Source organism: Capricornis sumatraensis, chromosome 20, assembly GCF_032405125.1.
Source record: "Capricornis sumatraensis isolate serow.1 chromosome 20, serow.2, whole genome shotgun sequence".
NCBI classification, from domain to species: domain Eukaryota; kingdom Metazoa; phylum Chordata; class Mammalia; order Artiodactyla; family Bovidae; genus Capricornis; species Capricornis sumatraensis.
Window position 1 is genome coordinate 31,182,956 of NC_091088.1, and position 18,399 is coordinate 31,201,354.

General features: G+C 45.8%; 1 protein-coding gene across 2 annotated transcripts; it reads right to left on the reverse strand.

Moving 5' to 3' along the window:
• Positions 1-5,380: 5,380 nt before the first annotated feature.
• Positions 5,381-18,328, reverse strand: CIAPIN1 (cytokine induced apoptosis inhibitor 1). 2 transcript variants are annotated; one of them, XM_068992090.1, is made up of 9 exons: positions 18,290-18,328; positions 14,105-14,286; positions 13,296-13,448; positions 11,793-11,869; positions 10,163-10,325; positions 8,653-8,726; positions 7,410-7,525; positions 6,835-6,916; positions 5,381-6,376 (listed from the first exon to the last, which is right to left on the reverse strand). In XM_068992090.1, the coding sequence occupies exons 2-9, from the start codon at positions 14,259-14,261 to the stop codon at positions 6,266-6,268; spliced, it is 933 nt and encodes a 310-aa protein (XP_068848191.1). In that variant the 5' UTR covers positions 14,262-14,286; positions 18,290-18,328; the 3' UTR covers positions 5,381-6,265. The 2 variants fall into 2 exon arrangements, with proteins under 2 accessions (XP_068848191.1, XP_068848190.1); XM_068992089.1 differs by having other exon boundaries at positions 11,793-11,872.
• Positions 18,329-18,399: the final 71 nt, after the last annotated feature.

Genomic DNA, 18,399 nt, shown 5'->3' on the forward strand with positions numbered 1-18,399 from the left:
CCTAGCAGGGTCAGTTGCAGGTGGCTGGGGGGAAGAGGCAGGAGATGCAACCAGCCACCATGTTCCCCTGGGAAGAAGCCATTTTAAGGAATCATGACAGGGAGACTCGCCCAAAAGTAGGGAGGCAGGAAGCGAGAGGACAGGGCAGGGACCAGAGGACACAGACCAGCAGGGAGGCGCATTGGCCTCTCATTGCTCCTTCCACCTGGAAGGGGCTTCCTCTCTCCCGCATCTGACATCCAGCCCCCTTCTGAGCTCAGCTCAAACGCTGCCTCCCTCAGGAAGCCCTCCCTGATCTCCGTGGTTGCAGTGATGCCCACTCTGTGCCCTCCTCCAGCTCCCTGCTTGCACCTTCGCTTTACCACATTGTCCCCTGCAAACACAGTTACTTGCAAGTTTGACTCCCCGAGGAGCTCCTTGGGGCAGGTATTTCTGACAGGCAACCCGGTACTTCCGGATTCATTTATGAGAAGGGGGAAGTCCTTTGTGCATAGTGAACATTTGAGATATATATTTTCATCAACAAGCTCCCGTGTGAATCCCGTGAGGAGCACGTCAAGAAAGAAGCTCCCGGAGGAGCGGTGCCCGGATAAGTAACTGCGCTTCAGTCTCGGCATTGACGTGGAATTCAGAATTGCGCTGCTCTTCAGTTGGCCATCAGAGGGCGCTCCAGCTCTCAATCAAGATGGATGCGCCTGACCACCGGGGCCCTGGCCTCAGCGGGGTCCCCAGGGGCTGGTCACCCACGTCGGATTATAGCTGCTCAAGGCCTCGGGTCAGCGTGTCTGTGGCTGGCCAGCTCTTCTCCTGAGGGAGCTGGGCAGGGAAACACTGCCAGGGGTTAACAGGAGAAGAGAAAGAAGGAAAACCACTGCTAGGAATTGCATGGCCACTGAGTCCAGATGCAGCGCAGGCAGCGCTGAGAGCACTGAGCTAGGGGCTTTTTCACCGTGTTTTTTAGATTCTGAATTTGTCTATTTGGCATACATTTGTCACGAGTTACACCTCCCCTGTGATCTGGCTCTCGAAGGGACGCAAAAATCATACTGCAAACTCTTCAACCAATCCTGAGTCCCCCCGCCAGCCATCTCCTTTATATAACTCACTTCCCAAACCAGTATGTCCCCAAATCACCAAGCGCTGGGTACCAGACAATGAGGGACAGCGCCCTGCGCTCCAAAACCCGCTATCATGACTCCCACCGGCCGGCCCTCAATCGTTGCCCCCGCCCTGCCCTGCCTTTTCCATGGAAACCCAATAAGGGTTGTGGCCTTGGCATTCCCCAGGCTCCTCCTTCTGCCCTGTGTGGGCTGGCATGGCCCCTCCTCTTGGGAAAGGTAAGTAATAATGGCATTGAGTCACCTACATACATTTAAATCCCATGAGTACATTTTATTAATTTATTTTTATTGAAGTATAGTTGATTTATAATGTTGAGTTGATTTCCATTTTCAGTAAAATGACTCAGTTATTTATACATTTGTATATATATATATTATATACACATACATTCTTTTTTATTCTATTCTTTTCCATTATGGTTTATTCCAGGACAATGAATATAGCTTCCTGTGCTGCACAGTAGGACCCTGTTATCCATCTATTTCATTTGTAACAATTTGTATCTCCTAATCTGAGTGAACTCCAGGAGTTGGTGATGGACAGGGAGGCCTGGTGTGCTGCGATTCATGGGGTTGCAGAGTCGGACACGACTTAGTGACTGAACTGAACTGAATCCCAAACTCCCAGCCCAGCCCTTTCCTACCTCTTCTTCTCCTTGGCAACCACAAGTCTGTTCTCTGTGCGTTTCTGCTTCACAGATATTTATTTTTGTCCTATTTTAGAGTCCACACGTAAGTGATATCATATGGTCTTTGTCTTTCTCTTTCTGACTTCACTTAGCATGATCATCGCTAATTGCATCCATGTTGCTGCAAATGGCATTATTTTGCTCTTTTTTATGGCTGAGTAACATTCCACTGCTCATTTATAATCTTTGTTCATTCCTCTGTTGATGGACATTTAGGTTCCTTCCATGTCTTGGCTCTTGTGAATAATGCTGCTATAAACGTAGGGGTGCATGTATCTTTTTGAATTTATAGTTTTAACCAGGTATATGCCCATCCTCCTATCAGCCTCCAGAGACATGTTTGTTCCTGAGTTTAGTGTTTATTGTTCTTGATTTTGTTTCGTCACGTGTGTGTGTATACATAATACCTGTGCATGTGTGTGTATTCCTAATGATATATTGATGTATCATGTATGTTTCTCAGCTTCTGCACTTGATGTGAATGTAACGCGTCTCATACACGGGCTCCTCTGTGACTTGCTCATGGAGCTTCTGTGGCTCCATGTCCTTTTCCCGCTGATCTGCATGGACAGCTGTGACCCATCTTTTTCTCCCACATGATGACCAACCCTTCACCCATCTGCTTGGTAAACAGTTGGATTATTTCCAGGTTCTTGCTATTACAATAGTACTGCTTTAAACATTTTTTGGCTTGTCTTCTGGTACAGGTATCAGAGAATTTCTCTAGGGCAGTGGTTCTGGGGGACACTTACCTGGGAAAGCTTGGCCAAAATGGAGCGCCTGCAGTCCTATTCCGAAAAACTGACTTAATTAGTCTTTGGAAAGGGAGGATTCCAGGCAATGGTGTTTTTGTCATTTTTGGAGGCGGAAAGCTATCCAGGTGATTCTAATATATGGCCATTATTAAAACTAATAGGGCTTCCCAGGTGGCGCAGGTGGTAAAGAATCCACCTGCCAGTGCAGGAGACATAAGAGATTCTGGTTCAATCCCTGGGTCAGGAAGATCCCCTGGAATAGGAAATAAGAGGCTGGAGAGCTATAGTCCATGGGGTCGCAACGAGTTGGACACGACTAAGCAACTGAGCACACACCTTAAAACTGACACTCTAGGGGTAATGGCCTAAACCAACCCCAGCACCCTTGGTGAGAAGTTCCCACCTGGCCGAGCCCTCACCCATACTTGGTAGCGGATCCATGTGTAGCTTCCCCTCCCCCACACAGGAAGCAGGTGGGTGTGGGTGGATCGCAAAGCTAGCTCTCTGATCTCCTGCCAACAATGAGCTGGCCAGGGTTGCTCCATGGGATGCTTGCCTGCACATGGAACCCCCTGCTTGATGTTGTAACTCAAGGGCCCGCTCAGTTTGGAGCAGGTCTGGGCTCTCACTTGCTCTCTTCCTCCCACTCTCCAGCTCCAAAGGCCCTGCTTTCAGCGCCCTTCCAGCTCTCTTGTGGTTCCTCTTGTGGTTCTGCTTCGGCTGTGTCTTAACCCCAGGGAAGGTGTGGTTTGCTCGGCTACCCATACCACTAGGTGCTTTAAAGTGACTTCAAAGAAAAGGGGAACGTCCCAACTGTTTGCTGTCAGATTTTGGAGATGACCTTAGAAAGAGTTCACTGAAAAATGATTCCTCAGCCCCACCCAGGCCCACTGACAAAATGTCCAAGGACCTGGGTCACCTGTGCCTTTGAAGGTCATCAGGTGATGGTCATAGCTCATTCTCTGGGTCTCACTCAGTCTCCAAATGTAAATTGTGGTTTTCAATGATATCTGGGAGTTTTGGCTCCAAAACCTCCCCTCAGAGCTGCTGTCTTCTGAAGTCCGCAGGTATGAGGACCCGTGTACCTTCCGTGGACTCACTGAGCTGAGTGGCAGCTGGGCACCGAGGCCACATGTGCACTGCTGGCCAGCCAGGCCGCTCAGTAGCATGTTGGCCCCAACTCTGAGCCCTCATGTGGAGCGACCCAGCAGTGCTGGCCTGCGACTCTTTAACTGCCAGACAGGAGGAGGCATCACCCACTTTGCCAGCAGTGGCAGGGACACAGAACAAGAATCAAGTCAGCAAGAACTGGTGGCACTTGCCTGGAGTTCTGCTAAACCCAGCCCAGCTCTTTGGCTCAGGATCTTCTCTCTTCAACCTGCAGGCAGAGATTTTCCTCCTTCACTTTGGCAGCCGCAGTGGGAGCCACCAACAGCATCCCGTCCCGGGGCTTCACTTGATAAATATCTGTCCATTTTAAGCCTAGTTGGGGGCTGGAGTGGCTACCATGGGTGTATAATGAACCACCCCAAATCTAGTGGCTTAACACCACACACATTTGTCATCTCAGGTCCTGTGGCTTGGAAGTCCAGGCACCACGAGGCTGGGCTCCCATGAGTCCCACCAGCTGGGTCTCACCTGAAACCCGGGTCCTCTTCTGAACTCTCCTGATTATTCAGTTCAGATTTCTGTTCTCAGGTGTGATCGCAGGGCTGAGGGCCTGTTTTCTCTTTGATAGTCATTGGGTCCTGCTCCCTGGTCCCAGAAGTGGCTTGTGGTCCCTTGCCTGTGGATCCCTCATAACACGGCAACTCAAGGCCAGCAAGAGAAACTTGCCCTCCAGTTCTTATAAAGCATCAACTGACTAGGTCAGGCCCATCAAGGATAATCACCCTCTTAAAAGGCTGAAGGTCCATGGAGGACGTTTTCTCCCGATTATTGTTATTTTTATTGAAGTACAGTTGCTGTATATGTTATAGGTGTACAGTATAGTGATTCATTTTTCAAGGTTATACTCCATTTAGTTATTATAAAATTTTGGTTGTAGTCCCCATGTTGTACAACAGCATATCTATGCAGTTATTTTATACCTAATAGCTTACACCACTTACTCCCCTACTCCTATATCGGCCCCCACCTGCTGAACTCATAACTAGCTTGTTCTCTGTATCTGACTTCTGCTTTTTTGTTATATTCACTAGTTTGTTGTATTTTTTAGATTTCATATATAACTGATATTTCTCATGTCATTTAGCCTAATGCCCAAGTCCATCCATGTTGTTGCAAAAGGCAAAATTTCATTTTTTATGGCCGAGTAGCATTCCATTGTATGTATATACCATCTTCAATGTTGTTTATTATTCATCTGTTGATGGACATTAGATTGCTTCCATTCTTGGCAACTGTAAATAGTACAGCTATGAACACTGGGGTGCATGTATCTTTTCAAATTAGCTTTTGGTTTTTTTGGATATAAATCCAGGAGTGGATTTGCTGGGTCCCACGGCAGTTCTAGTTTTGGTTTTTTGAGAAACCTCCATACTGTTTTTCACAGTGGCTGCACCAATGTTGTACATTCCCACCAACGGTGTATGAGGGCTTCGTGAGGGACTTTATCTGCAAATCCTCTCACATCCACCACACAACATAACCTAATCACAGCAGGGATGCCCTGTCATACTTACAGGTCCTGATTAGTCTACCACCGGGGCTTCAGAGTCAAGCCATACCCATAACTAAAATCCATCAGAATGGACAAATACCAACGGGCACTTTTCTTTATTGTTGAAACAGAAAAACCTGGGTCTCTCATATCCACACCATCTCTCTTGCTATCTGGCAAGATCAATTTCATGTTTGTGTAGGCAGGGAACAAGAACAGAGGAGCTCCTGCTCAGAGATTTACTGTTGGTTCTGCTTCTGTCCTGCTTCTCTCTAGATGCTCACCAGCACGGACTCTTCTAAAGGCGATGGAGGTCGGTCCTGATCTCTAAGTGCAGGAATGGCTCCCCGTGGGGTGACTCAAGTCTCTCCAGAAATGTTTGTGGTCCCAGGTGAGGTTAGGTGGCTGTCAGACATCACAGACACAGACATAGACCCTCTTCACAGCAAATACGCATAAGTACATAAATTTTAATACCTGCTGATGAACAGAAATGAAATAGGACACAGATGTAACACATACACATGGGTGGGGGGAGAGGAGTGGAGGAGGCAGGACACTGGACATGATCACGGCAACCCGTGAGTGATTCCCTCGGTGCTCTGAGGTCACAAGACCCTCACCTCACGTCACCAAAAACTGCATAGTGAATAAACCAACTCTGGGAGATAAGCTGTGGGCGCCACTGCAGAGATTAGAATGAGACAGGGCCCTCCCTGTCAGTGTCAATACTCAAGGGTGGCGGGATCCGAGAGTGTCAGTCAGCACTCTGACGTAGGGAGAGGGGCCTACTGGAGATGAGCACCGTTCGCCTAACACTGGGTGCAGGAGGTCCCCACCTAGGTGGCAGGGCCCCAGGATAACTTGGTCTTGACCTGTGGCAGCACTCCACACCACTGCGCCCCGGCCAGCTCCACTGTGTCCCCTGATCACCCTCCCCGCCAGGGACCTAAGTCAGAGGAGATGGGGGGAACCATGTGGTGGGATGTGAGGGGCGGGAGCTGGCGGAGGAGCAGGTGTGCCCCAGGCCAGGCCCTCCTAGGCGTCGTGGAGGTTGCTGTCACTCAGGAGCACCTTCTCCCCAGGTTTGAAGGCTGGCATCCCGAGGTAGGGGCAGCTGGCACAGCGGAAAGCATCGCCCAGATAGCACTGTTGAAAGAAGAGCCCCATTAGTGAGAAGCTGAGTGTCAGCTCTCCCGGAGATATGGGCTGGAAGATAATATCATAATATGGCCACAGCTGCCTGAAGAGAATGAGCGGGAGTATCTGTACGTCCAGCTGAGACTCTCAGACTGAGAGTCTTTAAGAGCTCTGATTTCATGAAAGACAAAGGTCTAGAGAAAGTTCCTTAGCTGGACGTACTTCCGGATTCTCAGCAGTTCAAATGATAGCCACACATACCAAATGGTTAGGTAGCTTCAGGCCCCGTGTGAAGCAGAAAGAAAGGGGCCAGATAAAAGAAATGACAGGCACCTGCCACTCCCTGGAGACAGTCTCGCATGTCCCCCTATTGTTACAATACTTGGGCAGTAGCTTCTATAAAGCTGGAGTTGGCCTGTGTATGCTTTAGTCCTTTGTGAATACTGAGTAACCATCCAGATACTCACATTTCCACAAGCCGACTTGGGCTGGGAGCTTATCTGGTCCCTCGACTTCTCTTTTTCCAGTTCTTCTGCAAGGCCACAGGTGCTGGGGGAAGTCAGGAGCTGATGAGTGAGATTTCCTGCCACCCAAATCCTTGACAGACCTCCCTTCCCCTTGAGCCTTTACAGATCCAAACATGGACCTTTCCTGGCCTAGTCAGATTTGGGCTCCACAACTCAATAAGGTATTGTTTGGAGATTTCACACAGAGATATTTCACACAGAGACAGTAATCTATGAAAAAAGTCAGGAAGAAGGAGCCCAAACTTGGGAGAATGTAGCCTCTTGGGAGGAGATGAGAGATGCGGCTGAGGAAGCCAGCGGAGGCAAGGTCTAAGGTTCCCAATTCTTAACCTGGGTGGTCAGTACCTGGGTGTTCGTTTTTAGTATTCTTTAAAACGTACCTGTTTAGTACACTCTTCTATACATCTGACACTTTCCAATAAGATATGTTTTAGTAATTGTAAAATACAGTGATTCTTTGAGAGTCAGAAGCGGCTGGCAGCAGCGAGGTGGCCCCGGCGCACCCCAAGGCTTACCAGTTCTTGCAGGCCTTCCTCTTTTTCCCTTCCCCACAGGAAGGGGCCCGCAAGGAAGCTGGGTCTGGCTTCTTCAGATCTTCCGCATCCAGCAGTTCATCTGAGTCGATAAGATCCTGGAGAATGTTGGAGGCCATGAATGACACAGTCGTGGTCTCTGCTGATGAACAGCTGATGTGGTCACGGGCCACAGCAGCAGTTCACCCCTGTGTGTCAGAAGGCGTCCACCGTCCTACCCAGGGTTGATCATCGCACCCAAGCCGCCCACACAGCAAGTAAACTGCGGGCATGGAAGCTGTACTGGGTTGTGAGGGGCCTGGGAACTCATTTATGATGTGAAGAGAGTATGTGTGTGGAGGGTGGGAGGGAGGGAGCAGGAAGAACAGGGAATATAAGGGCTGTCACACGAGAAAAGGGGATGGACTATTTTCCATATAACTTCAGGGGAAAGGCAATAACCATATACACACTTGGGTAATTTGTGAGGACAATTAATCTGCAAGTTCGGTGAGGACACAAACCATCATCTATTTTGCTTACCACTGACCTCTATAGTTGCAGAAATGAAGCATTTTATTATAGAAAGCACAGATCTGAGATTTTAAGACAGTGAGCATTTGGTATCTTGTCTAGATGGAGAAGCCAAAAAATATTTTAGCTGACAAACTCTTTTTAGGTTTACACATGCCTACAAGAGTCTTCAGTATATCACATGAAGTGAGAACAAGAAAATCTGTGGGGAAAGATGCTGAAAAGGAAATGTAACAGGCCATCAATGTGGAGTTTCCGAGTCAAAAAAAAACACCAGTGTCAGGCACCACCACAAGGCTGGGCTCTAAATGCTTTCACACTTACGAATTCAGAGAGTCCATTCCAAACTATGACCACTCCTACCCAACATGAATGTCGCTCAGTCGTGTCCGACTATTTGCAACCCCATGGGCTACACAGTTCATGCAATTCTCCAGGACAGAATAGTGGAATGTGTAGCCTTTCCCTTCTCCAGGGGATCTTCCCAACCCAGGGATCAAACCCAGGTCTCCTGCATTGCAGTCAGATTCTTTACCAGCTGAGCCACAAGGGAAGCCCAAGAATACTGGAGTGGGTAGCCTATCCCTTCTCTAGCAGATCTTCCCAACCCAGGAGTCAAACTGGGGTCTCTTGCATTGCAGACGGATTCTTTACCAACTGAGCTGAGGGAAGCCTAAAAGAAAGCCATCAGGTGACCACAGAGCTGACTCACCACGCTCTCATCCTCCATATCATTGGCCGAGAGGGTCCAGAGCTTGGCAGCTGCAGGGTCCACAGCAGGCTTCCCTGAGTTTAACCAATAAAAGAAAACGAGCTCCAGAAAAGCAGCCGGAAACAAGGTCCACACACATATTAAGTGCTTTCCTTTAAGGCTGTGCAGGGAACACACTGGACTGGGAGTCAAAAGACTTGGGCTCAAAGCCCGGCTCAACCACTTGCAAAGGACCCATCACTTTATGGTAAGAAAAGTCATCCTTTGTTAAGCACTTGCTTTGTGCCAGATATTAATACTACATATTAAACACTTTACATATGTTATCTGGTTTAGTCTTGTTAACCACCTCATGAGGAAAGTTATCTGTCATCCTAATCTTATGAGGAAACAGATTTACATACTTGGGCCAGTTCCATACAGCCACAAATACACACAAACACAGACACAGTCTGCCTAACGCTTTAAACTTCCACTCGAGCTTGCTTTCTCCTCCTCCTCTTGGTTTCAATCCCTAGAGCATGGGGGTTAATAGTATTCCCTATACCCACAGCAGGAGATTTGCAGATTAAATGAGAAGGTGTGCCAAAAAGCATCATGAATAGCAAAGCTTTGGTCTCATGTAAACCTGTTATAGACAAGAAAATGGGCTCTGGAGCTGATGGTGGTAGTTTTAAGAACAAATCAGTGACAATTACACCTCCTGATTCCCTTTCCGGGGGCTTCAGTGTGGGCTGGCTCATGAAGGGGGCTTGGGGGGCAAAGTGTGCCCCCTGTGATCACTGTCACAACTGGATGCTCAGACCCCCACAGCGCAGGCCATCTAAGCAGATCCTAGCTGCTCTGGAACTGTGAATCCAAAGGTTAGGATGCCAGAGAATTTCTTGAAGATTCAGGCTGGACAGCCAAAACACAGCAGTGTGAATGTACTTGTACATTTCTGTCTACCTCATAGCTGGGACAATTTTTCTCAACCTGGGCATTAAAAGAAAGTGATAGGAAGGGTGAGAATGATAACAAAGGACTGGGTGTAGTTTTCTAAACAGAAGAGCTATTTTTATAAGTGTCTTAAAATCCTCAAAGAAAGAAAAGCTGACTTCAGTGGCACAGAGAAAAGGACACACGGGAAGAGGAACAGGGCACTTATCTGCCATGACTGCCCCTGGGAGGTCTTCAGAGGGTAAGTGTCATGATTCTGGGGGTCTGGAAAGACTTCATTAGCTAATGAAGCTACAGGACTCAGAACTCTGGACTCTGGAACCTGGAGGCCTCAGCATCCTCTGGTGCAGGAGGAGGGGCTGAACTAGGTAATATCTACGTGCCACTTCAGTTTCGGATTATGAATATGCCCAGGACAGCAGTACATTAAGCATCCTTCTATTTGGAAATGAGAGAAACTAAGGAAGGAGCTGATTCTATAAAGTTCTCACCACCTCACTCAGATCTCTGGCTCGGTTTCTAATAGGACCTCCTAAGCCACTCAGATAGACATGTCCCTAGGCCATCTCACCGGAAGACTTCTTGGCAGTAGAAAGCTTAAGTTGACTAGAAGAGCCCACTTCAAAGTTAGGCTTTTTGCCTGTGATCTGCACAGAGAGCAGACTGTCGCTGTGGTAACCCAGGTGCTCTCGGACAGACTGAATCTCCTCAGGGCTCAAGGACTCACGCTGTAGCTGGAATTCAAGACATCAGAGGATCAGGGCACATCACAGTCCTTCCACAGTGTGACACGGTACCACGTCCCCCCACGGATGTCAAATGCTCACGTCTGGAGGAAGCACACGACAGTGGGAAATCACAGACAAGGGCTCATGCCTCATGTGCTCCAGAGTGTAACTAGTCTACATGTTTACAGTTAGCCCATTCCATGGAGAGTTTGAAAGTATTTATCAGGTAGCTGTCTACTGGGTACAGGTGCTGTGCAAGGCCTTGTGGGAACTATAATAATTATAATTATCAAGATGAATTGGGTGTGTTGAATTGGATCAAAGCCTACAGCGGGTAAGCATGCCCACGATAAAGAGGCTAGAAGTGAAATATGTAGTAGAGAAAGTGAACCAAGGGGGAGGGAAATGCTTTTTATGTTCCTTGAGACGAAGCAGCAGGCAGTAAAGGTAGGAAAAACAGAAGGGGGTACCATCTCTGCGTCCAACAATTAAGGAATGAATGACCACCAAAATCATAGTCCATTTATACCACTGAATGTTGTTCCATCATTAATAAGCAAGTGGGGAACACACTGATATGGATAAATGTAGAGCGCATCTGAAGGTGGGGAAGAGAGCTAGTGACTGAACAATGTGTAATGTGACTTGATTTACATTAACAATGTGTAGACACACACACACAACACTCTTGTAAATACATAAAATGTCTGAACAGCCACACCAAAAAATGTATTGATGGCTTCCTCTAGGGAGGGAAGTGTAAGCAAGGTCTGAGATGTCACTTTAAATTCTTTGGTCTTAATTGAAGTTTTATGAACATCACGTAATTTAGAGTAAAAAAATGGAAGAACTTTAACTAAAAAAAAAAAATTAAAAAGGGAAAGTATAAAGAAACTGAGGCCTGCGGCCATGTACAGATCCAAGCATAACAACTATTGTGATATAACACCTACCTCTCACACAAGAACATTTAGGCATGGGAGAAGAATGCAGAACCATGAAAACCTCTATTTAATGTTAATATTTCTACTGAATTATCAGAAAAGGATTTCCCCTCCAACCTATTTGAGCTTCCCACCAAAAAGCTGAGGAAAATAACTGTGTAAGATTTGTGTAATAATTGTGTGATAATTACAGGCGACTGCCTTCCACGTGGGCCTAAGACTTGCGGCCACTAAGAGATGTGTTGCTCCCTTTCTGCCTCAGGCGTCACCACCAGTACTGAGACCAGAAAATGGGCCAACCCACATGGGCCCAAGCTGAGTCTCTCCAGAAGAGGCTGATTTTAGAGGTCTTGTCCTTCAAGGCATCAGGTATCTTCTCAACTTGTTTGCTAGTCTAAGTGACACTGCTCACCTCACCTTCAGGGTTATTATTTCTCCCAGATTCTCTGTGTATCGTCTGACAAAGATATACTGGGTTTAGTCACCCAAGGCTTAAATTCCCAGCGAAGAAGGTCATCTATAAACATACCTCTTTTACTTCCACAAGACCAGAAAGAGTCAGAGCTGAACACAGCTTAGATGCCGTCCTCACTTTGCTATTGTTAACTGCTAAGAGGAAAACCCCAATTAGTAGCTTTATAGGCCAATGCAAGAAAAATTATAAAGGCTCTATCCTAGTCAACAGGGCATTAAAATAATAATAACCTATCCTGTTCAATAGAATATAAATATATTTATATACAATATGTATATATATATTTTAATGATAATATTTTAATGAGAGAAATCCTTTTGGTTGTTCAAAGTGCTCCTATACAATAAATCCTTTATTATTGTTTCTTATCACTCTCTGTTTCTGAGAAATACTTAACCTTACAGAGGCTGCTGGATAATGACTGAGAAAGAGGATTAGAAACTGTATACAAGTATCTTTGTATGGTTCTGGTAAGACGCTGTTTTTAGCCACTCAGGGTTTACCTCCTGGCAAAGAAGGCTATATCTGCTCCTAACATCACAAGTTTGTGTTTCCACATAAACACCTCTGCATGCTTCAAAATACTTTCATTTCTATTATCATATTTGATAAAATGGATCACATTTTGATAGAAAGTCTAAAATGCTAAAACTCTAGAATGACTCTGACAGCTTTACCACTAAGCAAAAAAAATTTTTTAAGGTTTTTATTTCTTAGATTCTATCTTTAGTTTCACATGAATCAATACTTACCTCATCACTCTTGGACTATATTTTAATTTTTGAGTTTGAAATACTATAGATGTATAGTAAATTTTAAAAAAGTTCAGGGAGGTTCAGAGGACCCTTCCCCTCACCTCCCCATGGTAGTATCTTATACAGTTATTATATAGTATGAAGGCTGGGAAACTGTCACTTGTGTAATAATACAGTCCACAGAGCTTATCCCGATTTCACCACTTTTACATACACTTGTGTGTGTGTGTGTGTAGTCTTCATCACCACAAGGAACCCTCATACTACCCCCTTTATAGCCTCATGAACACCCTTCCCTCCTGATCCTAACTGCTGACAATGGCCACCCTGTTCCCTGTCACTATAACTTTGTTATTTCAAGAATGTTCTGTGAATGGAATCGTACAGCATGTAAGCTTTGGAGACTCGATTTCTTTCACGCAGCACGATTCCCGTGAGACTCATCAAAACTGCTGCCTGTGGCAAGCGTCTGTTCCTTTTCACTGCTGCACAGTTTCCCATCGTGCAGCTGTCCCGGTTAAGCCATCCGCCTGCTGAAGGATCCAGCCGTTTTCAGATGAGCAGTTCCTTCTGTTTTACAACTAACGGGTCAAAGATCACAACTTATTCGGATGTGTGGTTCAGAGTTTTACAATAACTTATCCCCAAGGATACGGTTTTGTATAGGAATATTGATCTCCAAATGATACCTGCTACTCAGAGAGATGCAGAGAACATACCTAAGATTCAACCCTGTTAAATCTTAGGGTTTAAGTGGGTCTTTCAAGTGAAGATCTGGTCTTTTAAGTGAAGATCTCCTTACCTACAGCTGTCTCTACTGGTTCCTTCAGAAAAAGACATCCACCAGGCCGAAGAATCCGGGCCATCTCGGCCAAAATCTCAGCACTGTGCAGAGTGGTGCTTCCAGGAATTACACCCGACAAAACAATGTCAAAGCTAGATTCTTTGTGGGCAGCTGAAAAGAAGGAAGACTCTAATTAGTGGTCACTTGGGCCCCAGAAGCCATTGACCAAGCCCCCACAAAAGCTACATGCGTGGCCCCATAAAATAAACACCTACCTGTTCTGCAATGCTATTATACCACCGTTACTAGCAAGTGGGGCAAGGACGCTTGCTCTCCCTCAGTCATACTAACTTCTTTTACATGCTCAAGAGAAAAAGTGAAAAAAGAAGGTGGATGAAAAACAAGCTTTAAAAGAAAAAGATGTGAAACAGGTTCAATGAGTAAAGAACCTGCCTGCAATGCAGGAGACGTGGGTTCAATCCCTGGGTCGGGAAGATCCCCTGGAGATCTTGGAAATGGCAAAGATCAAGGAAAGGGCAACCCACTCCAGTATTCTTGCCTGGAGAATTCCATGGACAGAGGAGCCTGGTAGGCTACAGTCCAAAGGGTCACCAAGAGTTGGACACGACTAAACGGCTAATCACGAAGTCATAAGAAATAAGAACCTGCTTATACAGATCATCAACTGTATCTAAGTCCACTATACCTCAACTGAAGCTATTAGCATGTGCCACCTGAAACAAAAACCCAGCCATCAAGAAACGACAGGAAAGCATCACCCCCACCATAACTGTCTGCCCTGAAAGACAACCTGTGCAGGTACTTACACTGCAGCAGCTGGTTGATATTTTCCACAGACACTCGGCCCTCATCGCCAGTTAAGGCTTGAAGCTTATCCACCAGATCTTTCAGAGCCTCCGCCGGGGATGACTTATCCCAGATCACTGCCACAAACTGGCCAGCCGAGATTCCAAAATCTGCCATTCCTAATCTGCTGTGGACCTAAAAGCTATGGGCCAAAAAAGAGTCAAGACTGAGCAGAGACAAACATGGAATGATTAGAATTATACCTAATTTTGACCTCCCATTAGAAAATCTCACTGTAGATAGCAGAGTGTGATTAAACAAACCCATTATCCAAGGTTTCATAACCCCAACATTCCCAAACATGGCAGGTGGCTTCCTCGGTGAGAATTCTGACTGGGGAGTCAAGTAAGGAGGTTGAAGGCACAACGATTATTTTCTCTTTGATATGAAAACTCAGCCTGAACAGAATATAAAACACACAGGACATTAATTAAGCAGAAGTATGACTCAGCAAGGGAGGCAAATAAGTTGGCTGCCATATCCTAACCACAAGCTGAGATGTTTTAAAAAAGAGACAACATACGTAAATTTAGCAAATTGAATGATATTTCCCCATTCATCAAGATATGAAAATTCAATTCCACTGACTCTGCAGTGATCAATGGTATCTACCATGTCTTTCCTTAACAATATTAGCCAAACTCTTCAAAGCATTTAATATACGTTATCTCAGCTGAACCCAAGCATAACCTTAAACTAGGTAATACTCCCATTTTAGTCAGGACACAAGCTGCTGATTTTGCCCCGGTCACATAGCTAGTTAAGTGTTGTGTGGATAAAAAAAGAGCTGGGATTTGAATCCCAGTCTGTATGACTGTAAAACCCACGCTTTCAACCTATGGAAATTTCCTCCCACCGGAGTCAACTTTCTCTTTGACTTGATACTCAGACGAGTATACAGTGTCCTCACGATGCACTCAGGCCAGCAAGAGAGCAGTCTACTTAGTTCCCTTTTTCTTTCTTAAACATTAATGACGCTGAGTCCCTGCCTGCAGACAGCTCTATCAAATGACATGAAGACAGAAGCTGTAGGAGACAGGTCACGCGTGGATCAGTCTTAAGCGGAACACTTCTGTCTTCTGAGAGGTGGCTAACCCAGTAACAATTATGTCAGCACAAACATTCCGGGACCAAACTTAAGCCAGGCACACACACTCTTCCTTCTTTCAAAATGTTCCCTTCAAATGATTTGCCTTTCAGCCTATTAAAACATGCTGAGGTTAGCCAGGCATCCTTAAATATGGTAGTACTTTTGATTTTGTCGTTCATCTTCTAAAGGAGTTACTAAGGCTTTTATTTTCTAGAGCAAAGTCAAATCTCCTCAGTCTCCTGGATCCAGGTGCTCTGTAATCTCCAGGCGCTCTACCTGTATCTCCTGCCTCCCCTTGTTCAATGGAAAATCCTGGCACTTTTCACTCCATCATGCCTTTTATGTGATTCTTTCCTTGTGGAACACCTTTATTATCCTAACCTGCCTTCGAGGTGCAGTAAAAGGATGCCAAGTGTTATCAGACAAACAGGATTCCTTATTCACTACACTGTGGTTTTTTTTAATCCCTAAAAAGCACACAATCAAGAACTGAAACTTTAAGCTCTCAACTGTAACATGATGTTGAGGAGGAACCCTACAAGTCTTTCAAGTGAGCAACTTGGGATCTCACATTTAAGAACTGACTGCGAAAGACAGGAATGTGGACTGCTGGGCATGAAGTTATAAGAAATAAACGACCTGTTTCTAGAATGATGCTGAAACAAGTTCTCCCTTGGGGCCATGGAAAAAGATCCCTTCCCACTATACCAACCTTGCACTGTACTCACAGAAAAACCCTCATGCAAGAACCGAGGGGCCAAAGGCTACTCATTAGCAAGAGAAATGCAGGCCAGATCTCTAGACCTTTTCAGCAACCTTAATGGAGGCAGAGTTTTACAGAGCACAGGTTTCCAACAGAGATGAACTGGGGTTCTGTCTAGCACTAGATCTTCTATTCATTGGCTATATAACCATGGATCTGTGATTAGCCTCTCTCTTTTCTCATTAATAAAGTAGGAATAATGATCTTAAATTTTGCAGGGCAGTGGCAAGAGATAAAGAAGAAGATAAAAATATGCAAAGCACTCAGCAGGGCCTGGCACATAAAGCTCAATAAAATAATGTTCTCAGAGAACTCTGAGCCTCCACTTCTCCGGGGCCAGTTTATTTGCCTTTGCTTCAAACAGTCCTATAAAATCTTGTTCCTCCTCAGCCTTGCCAGCTGGGAGGACTCCCCAAGGAGAGATGTGAAGCTGCTTTTTCATTGTTAAAATTACACAATATGAGAGCCATACTTTATGACATCTTATACAGTACTCCAGTGGGATTGTGTCCGTAAATTAGAAGACTGGAAAGTGCTCTGTGTTCCATATCCCTGAAACTAATCTTCTATGGCAACAGGGAGCTCATAAAATACATTTATTAAACATTAACCCTCAAAACACAAGACAAAGCCACCATTTGTGGTCAGCATTTCCCGAATAAAATGGGACACAGTGTTCTTTTAAATATCTAAAAGCGAAAGTGTGATGTTATTCATCATCAGAGTTTTATGTTGTTGTCAATGTTTTTTCTAAAAAGACATAAGGAAAAAATGTCTGGCACCTAAGTCAACATACTTGGAAGTGTGACTCAGAGCCCCAGTTTCATTAAAATGGTAGAGTAGAAGTCACTGTCACGTCAATGGATTTATCTGAGAACAACTTCTGGAGATTCACTTATTTTTAAGACACCTGTAAACATCAAATCTTGAGGCATTTGGCTTCCTTTAAGGATGGGGGAGGGGAAGAATTGAAAAAAAAAGATTGAAGTGTGGATTTCAGTTCAAATCAAGGATCAAATCCTTTCAAGTCATATGTATTAAAAAAATTCTGAGAATACTGACAGTTATCAGGAAATTTTTAATTCAAATAAACTGGAACACACACACAGAAAAAAAGGTTATAATCTCTAAGGAAGTAGTAAACTCAAAGGAAAAGAAATGGACAACTTTGTCTCCAAGCAAATGCTAGATTTTCCACAAGAGAGATTCGCTCGAAGATGAGTGGACAGAAAACAAAACCTCATGGAGAGATCAGTAGGGCTTTACCAAAATCTGGAAATATGGATCTGAAATTTTAACACCTGGGGAGTAGTTCTGGCTTAAAAGGAGGCTTCCCCCACACTCACACAGGGGAGAAGAGGCAATTGAAAACACTAGAGTTGATAAGCTAATTGAAAAGATTAAAGTTGCAAAGATGCAAAAGAGAAAAGGGTCTAACTGCACAAAATTTACAGAATGGCATGCTTAGCTCCTGCCCTCCGTTATCTCTAGCCCCCAAAATCATTTACTTCTTTCGACTATCATGAAGCCTTCCTTGTTGATTAATTTCCCAGTGAGGCCCTCCGTATTTACATTTCTGTTCAGTGACTAGTCCATGACCTCCCTGAGTCATGCAGAGCTTGGCACTCAATGTGAGAATAAAGGCCACCAGCCTTTCCCAAACTTGCAGATCATCGAAATCACCCGGAGGCACGTTAAAATAAGATTCCAGGGGTACATTCAGAGGTATCGAATCGATTCTCCAGGAGAAAGATCTCCGGATCCAAGTTACTAACAAGCATCCTGATGGCTTTTCCAACCTGGCAAGTTTAGGAACACTTAATTATACCAACTCAATACCTTGGAGGTTCGGGGAAGACACAGGTTCAAATTTACAACCTGGGGCTCCAGGGAACCTCCAAGACTGAAACTTTAGCTTCCCCGATGTTTGTAAAGAGGGACGGAGACTCAAGGTCGTAACAGCTTGCAACTAGCAGAAGTGGGTCTCAGACTCCGCGCGCAGCGCTGTCCCCCGGGCCTCAGGCTGGGTCCGGCTGCGCGGGAGATAAGGCAGCCCGGGAAGGGCCGAAGCCACCACTTCAGGGGCCCCGGGGGAGACAGGGCCAGCCCGGCCCCTCACACCGGCTTCCTCCGGGCGAAACCCAGCTGTGGTCCTCAGGGAGGTGGCCACGGCCACGTTTCCGCCGAAGGACGGGGCTGGAAATGGGAAAAGAGCCGATGTAGAGGAGAGAATGGGTCGGGAGGGGACTGTTGGGGAAGATGGAGCTCACGGACCACCAGAAGAGCGCTCACCTGCCGCCCTGAGCTCGCTCCCGGCTTCTCCGCATCCGCCGGCTCCACACCTCGCGCCTCTCGCGAGAGGCGGAAACTCCCGCTGCGCTGGGGCGGGCGGAAGTGGCCAC

Excerpts from the sequence above, each read along its gene's own strand:
- CIAPIN1 (XM_068992089.1), bottom strand. The coding sequence starts at position 14,261 with ATGGCAGATTTTGGAATCTCGGCTGGCCAGTTTGTGGCAGTGATCTGG. Across the intron at positions 13,449-14,104 it reads TATCAACCAGCTGCTGCAGT|CTGCCCACAAAGAATCTAGC; the intron begins GTAAGTACCTGC and ends CCTTCTTTTCAG. Across the intron at positions 6,377-6,834 it reads CCAAGTCGGCTTGTGGAAAT|TGCTATCTGGGCGATGCTTT; the intron begins GTGAGTATCTGG and ends TTCTTTCAACAG.